This window comes from Cottoperca gobio, chromosome 1, assembly GCF_900634415.1.
Source record: "Cottoperca gobio chromosome 1, fCotGob3.1, whole genome shotgun sequence".
Classification (NCBI taxonomy): Eukaryota; Metazoa; Chordata; class Actinopteri; order Perciformes; family Bovichtidae; genus Cottoperca; species Cottoperca gobio.
Genome location: NC_041355.1, coordinates 11017995 through 11035559, shown reverse-complemented (window position 1 = coordinate 11035559; position 17565 = coordinate 11017995). Strand labels below are relative to the sequence as shown.

Genomic DNA, 17565 nt, shown 5'->3' with positions numbered 1-17565 from the left:
TGGCTTACAGTAAGCAGGCGAATTCTCAATGACTGTTTCCAAACTAATATCTCACAGCACAACTGGCCTTGCAAGATCTAGGCTGGCATCAGGAGGCTACATCTAGGATTTGAACTACAATGTGTCATTTAACCTACAGTACAATTACATTTAGTCAGACAAGAATACCTGGAGATACAAACTAACTTTGATGTTCTTCATTTTGTTAAACAACCATATGAATATATACCTCTTCCCCACGGTGGTGAACCCTAGCCCCTCTCCAGGCTGAGGCCTCAGCTCCAGGCTGAAGACGTCCCACAGGTCCTCCTCGCTGTAGGCCTCCTGGTGCCTAAAGACACACAGGCTAACACGTTGGGTGGTGAGCCGCAGCACGCCAATGGCCTCGTCGTGAGTGGCCTGCCGCAGGTTCATACCATTTACCTGGGAGGAAGTGAGAGTGATGCAAGCCATAGTTGTATGAAGGAGTAACTGTATCACAAACAGCAGATGGATTTTACAAAACACTGGGCAGTGAAATAAAGATATAAGCATTGACTTTGACCAACGTTTTATTTTGTTGGATTATGTTATATGAGAAACAACAACATATTTGAATAAACTCTCACTGATTCAGTCAACTGAATAGATGTTTTGTTTGCGTGTCCCCATAATACCTCTAATATCTGGTCTCCAGCCTGCAGCCTGCCATCTATCTGTGCTGCTCCTCCATCATTTACTTCGTGGATTATTACTGCCCCCTGGTGGAAGAAAACAGAAAACACTTATTATTTACTGATAATCCAATCCAGCTAAATGTAATCAGCATTAAACTACTTAGTAATTCACAATACAGCATCAACACTTTCAGTGACAATGCCTGTGCACATTCATTGTATTGTGAAGAAAACATACACAAATCAATATTGCCTAATTTGATGCTGTAAATGTTGATTATTTAGGATTATCAAGGATTGATAAAATTAGGATTGATACGTATATAATGAAATCTATTTGCTGCTCTCACCAGCAGAGTGTCACATCCTCCTACAATGCTGAGGCCCAGGCCGACATTTCCTTTACAAAACTCTATGTTGGTTTCCGTGCCAGCCACAACTGGGCAGCTCAGGGGGTCAGAAGATGTGGGAGCGGATCCTAGCCAATCAGACCGCCCGGTGGGAGAGCTCTGCATGGTATCGAGTGATGAAGACAAGGAGAGAGGGAGGGACGCAGCAGAGAGAGAGCAGGGAACGGAAAGAGAAGTTGGGGGAGGAAGAGAAGAAGAGGGGGAGAGACTCTTGGAGCAGCTGACGGAGAGTTTGACAGTGACCCGATGTTTGAGAATCAAACTGGACACCTGAATATAGAGAAGACAGGAGAGTCATAAATCATTAAATCAGCTTGACCTTGTGTGTGTGTGTGTGTGTGTGTGTGTGTGTGTGTGTGTGTGTGTGTGTGTGTGTGTGTGTGTGTGTGTGTGTGTGTGTGTGCGTGTACCTTGTCCACTGGCAGTCCTGCCACAGGTTCATCACCCACTGCTATGATTCTGTTTCCAACCTTTATCCTGCCATCCTGCACCCAGACAGAAACATGAATAAAAAATGGAATACAAGCAACACATGTATGAAAGTATGGGCAACAGAAGGATGGAGAAGAAGTGAGATTAAAAATCAAACACGCCCTCTGGACAAATTTCTGAATAACTGTTGCCTGGGGCCCTACATGAAAGCTTATTTGTGCATGACGACATGACGAGAGCCATCGCATCATAGTTCACAGCTGCATACTGTATCTTGTACAGTAAAGTGCTGCTCATTCGTGCATCTTTTTTTCTGATAGATAATTGATTGCCAAAGTTAGACTCATTGAGCCATTGAGGCTTGATGGGTGTAAACATCTGATGAAATGATGTGCAAGCTGTGTGCTGGAATAATTCCAAAGTCTGCGTTGTAGCCTGACTTTTTCAAAACAAAAAACAAAACAGAAAAGGTATATTCACTTCTGTAGATGGTGAAAAAATGCAGTGGTGAAATGTAACAAAGTACATTTACACAACTATACGTTATCTGCTTGAGTATTCCCATTGTATGCTCCTTTATACTTCAGCTAAGCTACTTCTCAGAGGCAAATATTGTCCTTTTCGACAGATATATTTACTTTGAAGATCAGGATTTTACCTACAAAACAAATAACTAGCTCATAAAATATGACACATTTTTAAACAACTACCATACAAACAATAAAGTCGTTTAAATTGGCTCTACTTTAACTGGCTAAAGCTGCATACACCTTAGCGCATCAGTAAAACACGGTCACACTCTATTGCATATTCATAATAAATGAGCAAGTTATGATGATTCGTACACACTATAGCTACACATGATATATGTATAATAGTATGTAGGTTACATGAAGAAAACATTTTTGATGAAGAGGTTGAAGATTACGATGATACTACTGGTGATATCACACCTTACTGGCAGTGCCGTGCTGGATCAGGGACCTGACTACCGCTCCATCCTTGGCTCCCTCCTCTGCTAGGCAGAGGCCGAGACCTACGTGATCCTGGAAGGAGATTTAAAAAAAGAAGACAACAAATTCTTAAGTGTTTAGTTAGAGTGCAGCAGTGCTGTATAAAAACAAAATCTGTGAAGGTGTGTGAAGGTAATTATATTTCCTCTGGTATCGGGACTGTTCAGAGTGAGCTATCACCCAACCTGTTTGCTTGAGCTGTTTAGAAATGTTCAGCTGGAGGCTTGACTGTGGTTAATGCCAAGATTTACTGAAGGTATTTCACCTGAGGTAGGATGATGTGCTGGATGTCTCTGGATAATCCTCCACACTCTGCAGAGTCTGCCTGGGAGTCGACTGTGTCCTCGCACTCTGTTGTGGATCCTTGTGCCATTTGACCCTGAGCTGCTTTATTTCTAGCAAAACAAAACCAAATCTGATATTATCCCTGAGCTGGCCATCAAACACCTCCACCCGGTTTGGTTAAAGTTTGTGAGAAATGCAAATGCCATCAGAAAATCCCCTCTGCATTGTTACCTGATGAGAATTATCTTGACTTTGGATGGAGCGTTATTGATGATGGTGGAGGCGTTTTGTTGACTCCGGCCGTACAAGATCTGACCGTTGATCTGGAAGAAAAATCACATGTAGTGCATCCTCAGCGTTTTTTCTCCCCGTTATCCCATCCACCTCCACATAAATCTGCCAATTCTCCCATCTTCTTCTGACTCCCTTCCCCCTCTCAGCCATCAGCCTCTCCTCTACCTCGAGTTCCCTCATCATCTCTATTACACGGTTGCTCCTTGCGAAAAATCCAGCCCAGGACCAACCATCCTTCAAATGGTAATTTGACTGATAAATCTACTGTGCATGCACTCGGCGCTCTCTACTCATCCATGCCTCCTACCCACAACCCACTGCTCTCTTTCGGCTGCTCTCAATTTTGACTCTTCTCTCTCTCTTGGACAGTAATGTATCCAATGCTTCTTGCCCCCCTAAAAACTCTCCCATCTGTTAATCTCAGCCCTCCTAACTTAGTGTTCCTTACTGTTCCCATTCACTTTCCTCTTTACCTCCAGTAGCTCGTCTCCAACACGTATCCTCCCATCTAAACCAGCAGGTCCTTGAGGGTCAATATCCGCCACATGGACACTCATGCGGGCCCTGGAACCATCCTTGTTCCCTGAGAGGCTGATTCCCAGGCCGTGAGCCGCAGGGTCCTTCTCCAGCTCAATCATATGGAGCTTTCCAGACAGGCTGCCATAACGCTGAAACATCTTTTCTAGGAGAGACATGAGTTAACAAGGAGAAGGATATGATGTGTAAGCCAAAAAAGAGTGTGGAATTCTACATGTTATGACACTTCATGTGGAGAGGAAGCATTACACCCTCATCAAACTTGTCTGAGTGTGTGAAGGTGCCTGTCTACATCCGTGTGTATTAACTTACAAGGTACCCTGTGGAGTTTTCGACCACTAGCAGCACTATGATCAATGTTTTTACGAGTTGATTTTATTGATCTAAAAGGATGCAGTAACCTAGAAACATAACAATATGCCAACAAAGAAAGAGAATAAGATGTTGTTAGGAATGTAAACAATGCAGGTTTCAAATATGTATATGTATGTATGCTTTCCAAATGTTTTATGTGGGAATAAATTGTATTCAACACATTTGTTAGACCTAAAGGATCACAGTGCATTAAGATGAGTAACACTGAATGTAAACAGAAACCTTTGTTTTGTTTTTACAAGATAACTCCACAAGGCACTTTTAATACTTGAAGTGCATAAAGCAACAAATAATGCATAGCACTTGAATAACATGTTCTGTGTCAAAGAACTGACTGAAAATCTCAGTTCTCATGTGAAAAATAAAAACCAGAGTTGCTCTCCCCAGAACATACTGAAGAGAAACAATAATTATTCAGGCTTTTGCATTCTTGGCTCACAATACATTCTTATTTAAGTCTGAGCCTGGTCGACTGGCTCCACAAGTGAATGCAATGGAAACAATCTGCTTTATGGCTTTCAAATAATGGACCTTTTAAATATTTTTGCAAATTGTGATATATAAAAAAGTAATTTCTGAATATGGGTGAGATTCCTGACATTTTTATTTGAGCTTTACAGCTTTTTCTATTGTACTGGAAGTGTTTAGCACAAAGTCTCTCTGAGCCAAAGGGCATCACATGCCCTGCACTGTGTGAAGGTGGCCACTACATTACAATTGCCACACAGTTCCTTTTCCTGGGGGCTTTGAAGGATACCTGTCTAAATTCTGTGTGACGTCTTTATGATGGAGACTTACTCCTGCCAGTATCGCCCTCTTCTGCCGCTGCCGCTGTGATTGGTGTTGAGATAGTTATGAGGCTTCTCCAATCCTTTCTATCGGATGTTGGCGAAGGTACCTTGGGAGAAGTTTTGCATTATTAAACAAGCAGAGTTGGAGAAGCCCCAAGGGGTCCTTGGGGCACGAGTTGGACTACCCCTGAGGCTTGTTCAGTGTGCTTGATGTAGCCGTGGGATAAACTGACGAACAGGATTAATTAATGAACACAGTTTTAATGTCAGCTAAAAATAACATGAAAGATGACCAGAATCATGCATTATTTTGTAACCAACTTACAAGTGCATGGAAAAATAACTTCAAAAGAATAGGCTGTCTATTTAGAGAGTTATGCATTCCCACCAAAGAGAAAAATAAAGGGGTTTAAACAAACAAGGTAGCTGCAAGGGACTTTGAACTACAAGGGTTCTATCTACAAATATGCACGTTAATTAAGTTTTTGGAAGTTGGCTTAGTGCAAATGCTAATGCAAGACTTTTAAGATGCTGCATGCCCATAATAACACACACACAACAATAGACCAACCTTAAAGGGGGTGGGAGTGAAGGGGTTTGTAGGGGAGACACTAAGGAACAGACTGAGAGTCTCTGATTCCTACAATCATGAGGGGAAACAGAGATATAGTCGTATACACATCACCATCATCTAAAACAGCATTGCTACTGCAATTTTTTTTTTTTAAAGCTCTTCATTCTTTTTGGAATACCATGTAGGTGTTAATGACTCATCACTCTATATATAATGTAGTGTGTACATAACATTCTCTAAACACTACAGCCATACTCAGCCAAACATCAGTCACTGTGTGGGAACAGAAACTGAGAAAAACGGTTTCACAGCTTGTCATTTGTCCAATGAAATGCAAAATGGCAGTCACAACTTTTAAAACACGAACAAATAGCTACCGCTTTTTGACTTTGCAGGGCCGTACACTATCTACTATGTATATAGGCTATATGTATATAAACATATATACATATATATATATATATATATACATATATATATATATGTATATATCAAAGTAATCTGGTAGACCTGTGTTACCTTGCTGCTGTGTGAGTTACACTGTGGAGTTTGTCTCTCATGGTTGGCAAGCATAGGGGACTGTGGGCGAAACACAAAATGCAGAGAAGGCAGGTGAATTCTTTTGTGAGAAATACTGCAGATGCTTCAAATGATGCATTGAATATGTTATACTGTACCAAATAGGTTTTCATTTAAACAAAACTTTGTTAAACATGCTTTTTGTCCAGGCTACATCTTATTGTAATGCTATGAACGCCCACAACTTTGCTGAAACTTCTGATGGAGTTGTCCAACTGAATATAAACTGCACCTGAAGTATTAAGATTCAGTGTGAAAGAATCTGGAGCCTCAAGGTACTCAAAGGCTACACGATGTAATGTATTCATACTAGAATATACTATATTGCAGAGTATTTTTAAACCTGTAGAAATGTGCTATTTCTTTGACTGTTTTCTGAGGTGCAATACCTGAGATCTGTGTCGTCCAGACTGTACCAGGAAGACCACAGAGTCTCCAGCCCTGCGGATGGCCTCGACAGCCTGCTCATGGCTGGCATCTCTGAGGTCCACACCACACACCTTCGCCGAGACAACACACAGAGTAAATGTAGAAAAAAGGTTAGATTGAAAGTATCCCAAAAAACATCACAATGATGTGTTAATCCTGTAAATCCCATTTTTATCTTAAAGCCACATAAATTAAAGAGATTGCGACGTTGGTAATAATAATAATAATAATAATAATAATAATAATAATAATAATAATAAGCTTTATTTGTATAGCACCTTTCATACAAGAATTGCAGCCCAAAGTGCTTCACAGCAAAAACATTACAATTAGTACAAGAATAGACAGAAGAGCATTTACAGTACAATAATCACAGTGTTGATGTAAATGAGTGTGAAGTACCATTATAAAAATAGCAGAATTAAAATAGTATAAAATAGCAGAAATGAAATGGCCAACTCTTTATTGACCCTTGTATTTAGATTTACAGTGTAAACACATTTATCAGAGAAACTTCCTCTTTGTCCCGTGTAAACAGTCTATTTGATCTCAAGTTTTTCAAAAATACACACAATATTTATCCTAGTTACCTTTACACATTCAATGTTAAACCAGTAATAATTCACCATTAAAAGGCTAAGATTAAAAAAAAAGAAATATCACCAATAAAAGGCTAAAGTAAAGAGATATAAAATATCACTATTAAAAGGCTAAGATAAAGAGATATGTTTTTAGCTTACTTTTGAAGATATTGAGAGAGCTTGCCTCCCTAATGTCTGCAGGTAAAGTGTTCCATAGCTTTGGTGCATAATTGCTAAAGGCTGCATCTCCAATTTTCTTTTGGATGTTTCTGGGAACATTTAATAAACCAGTAGTGGATGATTGTAATGTTCTTGGGGGCACATAGTTTATTAGAGAGTTGGCTCTTTGGCCTGTTTAGGGCTTTGTATACAAGAAGGAGGACCTTAAAGTCAATTCTAAAAGTTACTGGAAGCCAGTGTAGAGCGGCTAACACTGGACTGATGTGGTCTCTCCTCTTGGTTCTAGTCAGCAGCCTCGCTGCATCGTTTTGGATCAGCTGAAGTCTCTCCATTGTTTTTTTTGGGAGGCCGGTAAAGAGTGCATTACAGTAATCGAGTCGGCTTGAGATAAAAGCATAGATTAGTTTTTCAGCATCCTTTTGATTTATAAATTGTCTGATTTTAGCTATATTTCTAAGGTGGAAGAATGATGTTTTTGTCACCTTGTTTATGTGGGATTTAAAGCTTAGATCTGAGTCTATGATAACACCAAGACTTGTATCTTCAGGTTTAATCAAAGGAGTAAGTTTCCCCATGTTATTCAGCATCATCTCTATATTTTGTATTTTCTAGTAGGATTTCAATTTTGTTCTCATTTAATTTTAAGAAATTATTGCTCATCTATTTATTCATTAGATTTAGAATGACATGAATTTCTTTAAAAACAGATTTCTACATTAGTGTAATTAAAATATACAATAAATATTTATTGGCATGAGACACATTGACGAATTACAATGTGCACTTTATTAGTTTGTACAAAACCCTATTGCAACTAAAACACCTGTGTGTGTGTGTGTGTTTGTTTGTTAGTTTGTTTGCGTGTGTGTGTGTGTGTGTGTGTGTGTGTGTGTGTGTGTGTGAGAGAGAGAGAGAGAGTGTGTGTGTGTGTGTGTGTGTGTGTGTGTGTGTGTGTGTGTGTGTGTGTGTAGGGCATGGAGGTGTGTGCATTGTATAGTAAAATCCTGTTTTGTAAAATTACAATACAGCTGAACCATGGACCTACAGTAGATGATGGGTTGGAGTGAATAGCATTTCTGGTAACGTTATACAATCTATATATCTATATATATATATTTATAACATACAACATACTATAACATATTATAATCAAATCATCATATTGCAGATAACTCATATGCCAGATTCACACACACACACACACACACACACACACACACACACACACACACACACACACACACACACACACACACATCATATTTCAGTGCCGAGCTAGTGCAATCAGTCACAAACACACATACACGTACCTCTAGTATCCTGTCTCCAGTCCGGAGGGTGCCATTATTTGCTGCCGGGCTGTCGGGGCTGATGTGCTTGATGAAGACTCCCCTCATCATCTCTCCACTGCTCAGTCTCCGGCCCATGCCTTTGCCTCCCATTATGCTGATACCCAGGGACTGGCCCGGTGCTCGAGTCAGCAGCACACTGAAACACAAACATCCAAACATATTGTAGAGCTGACAATCCTTCATACAGTACAGTAATGATTAATGCATGTCCTTTGATGAAGACTTAATTTGTTTGAAACATTTCTGCAAAAATGTACAAGGAAGAGAATTAATCCAATGGGTATGCTTTTATTTTTATTTTATTTTTTTCCGCAGCCCTAAGCAGCGGATAGAGTTTCAAAGATTAAGTTAAAACAATAGAATATTACACCTGCCAGCGAGAGACAAAAGCTGGTTTTTGCATGCAAGCGCGGCTTATGTGATTTATCCAAGTGGGATGCAGACATAAATGCCATAAATACATGTTGTGAAAGTAGTCAGTTTCTCTGGGCCTGAGAAATATGAGGCTGCTCTGTGCTGCTCTACCACTGCTGTGCACATAACCGTTGCACACTAGGATTTCGCTAAGCCTTCTCTGGCAGAGATAGGATAAAAGGCATCATGGGCAGAGTTTTGAAAAATCTGAATAAAATCTAATCGCAAAAAAAACGTACATCAGCGATTCACTAACCTTCTGGGTTGATCCCAAGAAAGTGTGGTATGAGAATGAAGCTCCTCTTCTTCCTCCTCTTTACCGTCTACCTTTATCTCCACCTCCAGCTGTGACACTTTCCCATCTGCACTACTCTTGTCCTTTTTCTCCTTCACAATCCGTCCTTCTTCGTTCTCTTCCTGCTTCTTCCTGTGATGTAGATATTTTGGATTCTGCCAACTGATGGCAAAAACACATGAAAAACATAAATAATATCAAGTTAATGTGAGATATTGAATGGAAAACCTGATGGTTATAGACCATTATTATTTATGCTCAAAATGTCATCATTTTAAATTCTAAAAGAGTTACAAATATGCATTTAATTTATTTATTTATTGATCTACAGAAAATTAATTGGCCGTCATTTTGTTAATTGATAAATTGCTTTAGTCAATTATGAAGCAAAAATATAATAATTCCATACCATCATAATGTTTACAGTTAGCTAGTCTTGTTTTGTTTCTTTGTTTTCAACCTTTCTTTCCAAATGTGTCTTAAACTGCGTTAACTTCTAATGTACTACGCCCTCCGGGGACAAATAATATGTTTTTGAATTAAAATTTGAAAATGCCATTTTTTCATTGCAGCCTCTGAGATGTGAGGATTTGCTGCTTTTCTCTGATTTCTGACATTGTAAATCAATTGTCTTCTGGTTTTAGACTGTTTGTGTGGGGGGGGGGGGGGAACACAAGACATCACTTCCTTGGTGAAAATAACCGTTAGTTCAGCCCTCACATAGCATTTGAATACATCATACTAGCAGAATATCTGTGGGTATGATTTTTTGAAGTCTTGACACACTCAGACAACTTTATGGCAAATAGCGATTTATATTGGCAGGCCTCAAGAAGATACACTGCTTTAGGTGCAAATACACGTGAAAATAGACATTTTCTGCCAGCGTGGTCACAGTAAAGTAGTGTCTTTATGTGTGTGTTTGCGCGTGTGTGTTAACACTTATAGTATATACAGTATCCCTCTGTATATACACTGTGTATGTGTATGGGAATGTGTAAGAGTGAAAGAAAGAGGTAGGGAAGGAGAGAATTTTTCATGAATATATTTAACAGTGCAGGGCTGTAATAAGCCCATGGAGGTGAGTGATAGTGGTGCTATCTGCGCAGCAGGAGCCTATAGCCAGTTAGGTTACAGAAAGAGAGCAGAACAAATGGTTCCACCAAGCCTGAAAGAGAGCGGGCAGGAGAGGAGGATAGGACCAAGGCAGGGAGGAGAGGGAAAGTGAGGTAAAGAGAAACAGACCCTAGAGAGAGACGAGAGACAGATGTAGACACAAAGAGTCAAGAGAGAAGTCTAGCAGAGAAAGAGACAAAAGATAACATATTGTAAGATAAGAGTGGAGAAAAGGCTGCAGAGAGAAATGGGAGTGAGGGAGGGAGGAGAAAGGCAGAGGCAAGAAGATGGAGCGAAAGCAGGCGTAGACAGAAGCGAAACAATTCATTTTCGCTGACAGTCAGCACTGAGATCCATAAGCGAACAGCTAAATATAACTCCGAGATTCAACATTCAGAGAAGCTTTTGCCTTTACCACAAAAAAAGAATGGAGAAGAGAAAATACGGACTGGAAGAGACTCAAACTGAGCTGGCTGCATAATGAAACACGTTGTTTCCTTCATGGATACGGTTAATTAAAGTGACAGATAATAACTCAGATCATTAGTATGACTTGCCGGGTAACTGCAATGTGTGATGTGTTACAGTAATAAAAGCTGCTTTGAAAATCAAAACCTTAAGGTTAATACACAGAACCCACAACAGACAGAATGTGTAGAATGTATTTCATAGTCTGACTTCTCTGCAGCAAACATATCAACATGTAATAAAGCTGGAGCCTTGAAGTCTAATAAACCCTGAGGCAGGTTTATCTTGCACTGTGGGGCCTGACTAGGGATTAGGTGACCATAAATAATAGGCTGAGACCTCTGGATCTTACATTACCTTGAGTCTGGGGCTGGGGTGATGGTAGGTACTAGAGCTGGACCTTTGAATGGAGCTTTGGATGAAGCGGAGGCTCTGACTACTGCTGGATCTGGAGCTGCGGCTTTAAAATTGACCGAGGCAGAGGGTTTGAGAGTGTATGAAGCTGGAGTTGGAGCTGCAGCTCTGACTTGGCCTGGGGATTTGGCCGGGCTGGAGCCAGGCTCTGGAGAAAGGTTTGGTGGGGTTGGTGAGGAAGAGCCGCTGTCTGCTGCGATGGATGCCAGAGGAGGTAAATAGAGACGGGCACGGTGCTCATCCACCTGATGGGCTGGGACATAGATTATGCTGAGAGAAGGGGAATATGGGAAAAGAAATGTAGGGGACGGGGCGAAAACATTTAAAATATTAATATGATTTAAGCTTTCCCATCTGCACATTTATTTAACTCTCAACACAAAACAATGACTAATAGGATGGCTAGGAATGACATGGCATTGGAATGGATTCTACACAGGAGAGATGGATTATGTTGTGGTTTAATTTAAAAACATAGTCTGACATTTTGGAAGATTATTTTTTTCACTTTCTTATCGATATTTAGATGAGGATGTTGACTCTTATGTCTATGTCACGGGGGGTAACGGCTAGCCTGGCTTTGTACCAATGTACAAAAACTAGCACCATAAAAGCTCACTAATCAACACATTGTATCTTGTTTGTTTAATGTGTACACATTAGTCAACATCTAAAAATGTCTAAAAATGGTGAATCTTATGCGTGAGTATCTTGGCCGGGTGTAGTGACTTCCTGGAGTCTTGTTGTCACACCAATAGTGTATTTAGACATTGTTTAACCATAACCATAACCAATCATGCACTACTAAATAAGAGAAGGGAAAGCTGGAAGCACCGGAAGTAATGTTTAACAACGCTATGATGAAGGATTCTAATCATTATTAGCAATCAATTATCAATTAATAATTCACTTGTTTTTGTTTTTTTTATCATCTCAGACCTGAAAAACGATCAATAATAAACTGCTACCATTAAGACTGCGCTCTCACGTGTCAAGTGTTCTAAAATTATAGATGTGCCCTGCAACCTTAACATTGCTTGTGCAGCAGCTGGTGCCAGATCAAAAGAAAAAGGAAAAGTATTTCTGACTTAATGTATATTTCAATGTCGAGATGCATTTCTGATTCAAGACGATTCTAAGAGTTTTTGAAACAAAGCATTTATAATAAAAATGTGGTTGTTTTGCATAAGCCAGATCTATTTTAACTATGGTCTAAAAATGATGTCATTTAAGTAAAGTGTCAAGGACATCATTAAAGTCCAACACCAACGCCCGACCCCCACACCCACTCCCACTTCCTTTCTTGTGTGACGCTACCAGTAGACATGCTGTTTGAATCTGCTGAAAGAGCCAATTTCTCTGTTCCACTCATGGTGGCAGATTGAATATGGAGGTCTTCCACGCTAAGCTGTTGTGACTAAGCCATGTGGACAGCCTGTCGTGTCTCAACAGAGGCAGTTTGATAGCGACAAGCCCTCATCCTTCTATGTCTGTCTTATTCTGAGGCTGCCAAAGCAACTCATCTGCCTCCACTCTCTGTTAGTTTGTCTGCAGTGCTGTCAGGAGGAGGCAGTATGAGCATGTGTGCGCCGGTTAGTGTTTTTTGTGTATGTGTGTGTGTGTGTGCATAGGGTAGAGAAAGACAGAATGCATGTGTGTGTGTGTGTGTGTTCCTCTGTGTGTGTGTATTTTGGTGTGCATCTATGAGACGCTCTTTAAAACGCTCTTTTATTCAGAAGTGCACTGTTCAAGGTGAGATGAGCGATGAATTATTCAGAGATATTTCCCATAGCAGGAAAAATGTGTTTTTGGAGGTTAGACCATTGAAAGGTTGTGTATGTGTGCGCATTAGTTTGTGTGTATGTGTGTGCCTGTAAAAGCGAGAGAGAGAGAGAGAGAGAGAGAGAGAGGCTGAGAGAGAGTGAGTGGGTGTTTTGCAGGGCAGCACAGTGGTGGAGGTGGGGCACATTTCCAATCAGACAAACAAGCATTGTCAATGTGGAGCCATAACTGCTGATACTGCTGTTAGAACAAGTAATAATTTACCCAATTTACCCTCAGGCATCCTTTAAAATTTCATCATCTAATCTAATTTAACATTACTGCAGCGCCTCAGTCAACTATGACTGCAGTGTCAAAACAAGGTGGAAATGGAGATCCAAAGTGAGCCGAGACAGTTTATACGTGGTGATGCGGTGAAAGTCATGTTTGTGACTGTGGAGAGCACATATTTATATTTATGATGTACATATACTCACTCATTCGAGTCACACAAACTGTCAAAATCTGCATGGGTAGATCTCAAAAATATGAGCAGTATTCAATTAATCTTTTTTTCAGTGGTTGATTGTTCTCTACATTCCCAAAGGAGCTTTCTACGTTCTCTCTGGCTCTTTCGTTTTTCAAGCAAAGACGTGTTCAAACTGTGACATGAGGGTAAGTTAAAGTGAATGTATAACAAAGAAATGTGCTATATAACTGACTGGAATCAGTTTAAAATGTGCCTCACACATGTGTCTGACTTTAATGTTGTTACTGCGAGCCCCTTTTCAGGTCCCAAAGTTCTTACGAGCACAGAATTTAGAAGGATATCATGTTATGTGTTACATTTTAGCCGCACACTATCAGCTTAATTATGACCAACAACCTTTCATGTTTATGAGACCTCCGTTAAAAGAAACAGCGCCGTGTGGTGTCGGGTTGCACTTGACCGATGTGCAGTTGTAAATACTTTCATGGCATTATTCAAACATGTGTTTTCTTTTTCCGTATGTTAAAGATAGAACGTAGAACCTTTTTCTTTTATCTAATTTGACAATCATAACTAAACACCTAGGAATAAGGAATAATTAAAAGCTATTTTAATACATTTTTTAAATGCAGTCACAATTTAGTAACATAATATTACAGTAAAAAAGAAGCGAGAAGGCTCACTTGTTAACTCGCTGCGTTCTCCTCTCTGTTGAGACTAAATGAGCTGATACATTACATGATAACGTCATATCGGATCTGTTCATGGACGCACGTTCTCGCTGAAACCCGATCCAGCATTTTAGGCTGTACTGGTGGCATTCCCAATTCTGGTATCAGTATCGGAACAACTCTAAAATATGCCAACATTTCAATAAACCAATATCTAGTGATTCAATGCATTTTGTGCCAGAGGGGTTGCAGCAAACCTGTGGCACAGTTAGAAATACATTGCATTAGGAAGATCATTGGGTGTGTAGGGGGCTGGGAATCATCATCAAATCTTTTCTTCCATTTGCTTTTGAAAGTAGTTCACTTCGTGTGGCGGCTTATTGACAGTTTCCTGATATTAAGTCAAGAGTAGACTGACTTCTCCAAAGAGGAAACAGATTTTGCAAATCACAAATAAATATGGGACCCTAAATATGTAAAACTGGCAAATATTTGGAATAGGGCAAATTATGAATTCACTATTCTAGAGATACTGAAGTCATGATGTTTTCTGAGTGTAATTATGAGGAGTCAGAGTAATAAAATAGGTTCCATATAATATAATGATTTTTTAGACCTCTTCTGAGGACTGTGTGGGCAAAACTGTGCCTGACCTCTCTGACCCTCCTTCAGCTTTTATCACTCCAATTAGAGTTGGGGAGTTGCACTTTTATCATTTGGCTTTGTGATCTCATGTAAATCCAACATAGGTCTGCCAAACTTCAGCCTCAGCAGATGTCTAATTAGCCAGACTAAAGGAAAATACCTGTGTGGGTGTCCAGGGTCTTTAAGCCTTTTCACAGAAGGCATTTTTAACATATCAAACAACAGAATTAATGGTGGCTAATGGCTATTTAGCTGCTTTGTTTTCAGGGTCCTGCTCACTGTCACACAGTCATGACTTACTGGGAATGAAGCCATCGTTAATGCTATTAGCAACACCTGTGCTCTGCTTTTTCACAGCAGTCAAAATGTCTGCTGTGAAAAAGGCGTAGTAACAGCACTGCACAACTAATATTTTATTTATTACCAGTACTCTTGTGACTATACTCGATGATGCCATGTGGTGCATCAGAGCCATAAGTTCTTTCTCTACAACAATTAAGAAATGTGAAGCAGCACTTGAGCCACTGTGGAGAGGGTGACACACACAGTGTTACACAACCAGCCACGGAGTGTTTCTGGATACAGTCTGAGGATTATTGAAAACAGGTGACTCAGAAGGAGCTCAGTGAGGAAGAGTGAAACCCTTTAAACCTAAAATTATTTTAAAGTTAGTTAATAATCATCAAAGTAAAATGGCCATTAGAGCTTCCATAGAGATGTGCGAGCTACACCGTGATGTAACAACAGGCATCACCTGTTCTTGTTTCAGCCCAGAGTGAAACTCTCTACATATTGTAATGCTGTTGGACTCTCAACAGCACTGTTGGCTCCTCACCTCATCTCTGGCCCTATGACAGAGTGTCTGCGGAGGGTGGCTCTGGCCCTGGCGTTGGTCAGATTGGAGGTAGGTTCTCTGTTGATGGCCAAGATGGCGTCCCCCACCCCCAGCCTGCCATCCTGGCTAACAGAGCCCCCCTGGACCACACTGCGCACCAGCATGCCTGAGCCGTCCTTGATAGCACTCACCGACATCCCTGCCAACACGCAGACATGTACACAGACACACACATGAGCACAGGTGAGTGGAGGGTTGGCTAAGGCTGCTTTGAATACATGCCAAAGAGACAGACAGTCACCCAAACAAACACCTGACAGTGGCATAATCAGCATAATCAAGACAGACACTAGGCAGATTAGCACACAAACATGGCTACACATGCTTGACATTTACACAGCATCATCCTTCACAGCCACACTCACATTAAGGTGCACAAACCCAATCACACACACCGACATAGGGCAAAGGGCACAGGTGAGTCGGGGTAACACATGCCAGTCGCACAAACACCTGACTTTGGCATTATCAAATCTGACGGTAGACAGATTACACAAACACTACATTAATGCAAACAGGCAGGAGCGGGTAAATCAGGCATCACACACACACATGCGCACACCTCTTGAACACACGTACACATACTGCAGACAAGGAAGGCTAAAACCAATTAGGAAGTCTAGTCTACAATATGGCGCCTGCACACTACGATGCCATCTAATGGAAGACCATGCACATCCACAACACTATGGTCGTACATAATTTGAAGTTGGTCAAAGAAATTACTTTGTGCTTATATTTGATCAAATAAATTGTTTATTGTTTTTTGGTATTACATTCAAATTACAATACAATCATAGTGCATGGAATACAATCGATTGGAGACACATCTACTGATGCTGACAAGACAGACAGAAGACACACATTTCAGAGACATGAGAGGAAGTCTGAAGTAATAATGATGAATGTCTCAAAATCCAAAATGTGTTATGTTACTACAACACGGCATCAAAATACATGTTTCTATTACAAACTGCTTTTAATAGTGATATATGGTCAATTCCAACATGAACTTTTCCATATGAAAATCTATTTGTTTCGACCTCAACAAAACTTCCACAAACTTACAGCAGGTGCAATAGGTTAACACCATTCAGGAACAAACAAAGACTTCTAACCAGGCTGCATATATTCATGTTTTGAGTTGTTCAAGGCAAGAAAAAAAGACCTCATTATAATCCATTAAACCTTCTCCTTTAACAACCTGCTCTAAAAGCCATACAGTCCTTGAAGTAACCAACCATACGCTGTTAGCATGTCTCATTTCCAAAATTGGGCATAAAGTCATAGTTGCACAATGGATAGAATTGTACATGGCACCTAATAATAGGAAGAATGTAAAGTAGTGCAAAAAGATATTGTACTACAATAATATTGCTCATAAAAGATCCCCAGTATTCAGGCCTTAAAGATACAGACCATAACTCAGCCCAAGCTGAATCTTTTGCCTCACATTCAAATACATTTAAATTAACAAAAAACACAGAACATGTGTAAACCCTCCACATGAGGATATCCAGAAAACCGTGCTACATTAAATATCTCAGCAGGAAGACCTACAGTGTTTTAAACAGATTATTACCTTGATTTTCTCTACCTATGAACAGTTACATTATTTTAAACTTTCACACATACATAAGTAGTCTGGTGCCTTATTAGAGCATGTTTCCAGAATAAAAATATTTGTTTGTTTTCTTATGCTTTGCACAGTGCCCTTAGATGAAAGTGCAGGAACGCCTTACACCCTGTTGTTTCCTCCCTGTCATGTTGTAATAACCAAAGTAATCTCAACACTAGAGTATCAAAACAAATATATTTAGATCAACATTCAAATATTTATATACTCTTCGTTTTAATATGACTTCTTAATAGTATTTCACATTACTTTGACCATCCACGCACCCCCAT

General features: G+C 40.1%; 1 protein-coding gene across 2 annotated transcripts in view; it reads right to left on the bottom strand.

The window, feature by feature from the left end:
- The window catches only part of LOC115009216 (multiple PDZ domain protein), a 38222-nt gene that overhangs the window by 6528 nt on the left and 14129 nt on the right, over positions 1-17565 (bottom strand). For both annotated transcript variants that reach the window (XM_029433083.1, XM_029433091.1), the window contains exons 20-35: positions 15598-15796; positions 11139-11465; positions 9159-9359; positions 8447-8624; positions 6336-6446; positions 5887-5946; positions 5365-5433; positions 4801-4900; positions 3564-3772; positions 3028-3119; positions 2777-2906; positions 2452-2544; positions 1477-1551; positions 1007-1336; positions 657-740; positions 230-423 (exon numbers count right to left, since the gene is read on the bottom strand). In XM_029433083.1, the coding sequence (XP_029288943.1) occupies positions 230-423; positions 657-740; positions 1007-1336; positions 1477-1551; positions 2452-2544; positions 2777-2906; positions 3028-3119; positions 3564-3772; positions 4801-4900; positions 5365-5433; positions 5887-5946; positions 6336-6446; positions 8447-8624; positions 9159-9359; positions 11139-11465; positions 15598-15796 (2452 nt within the window). The remainder of the gene's footprint in view (positions 1-229; positions 424-656; positions 741-1006; positions 1337-1476; positions 1552-2451; positions 2545-2776; positions 2907-3027; positions 3120-3563; positions 3773-4800; positions 4901-5364; positions 5434-5886; positions 5947-6335; positions 6447-8446; positions 8625-9158; positions 9360-11138; positions 11466-15597; positions 15797-17565) is intronic.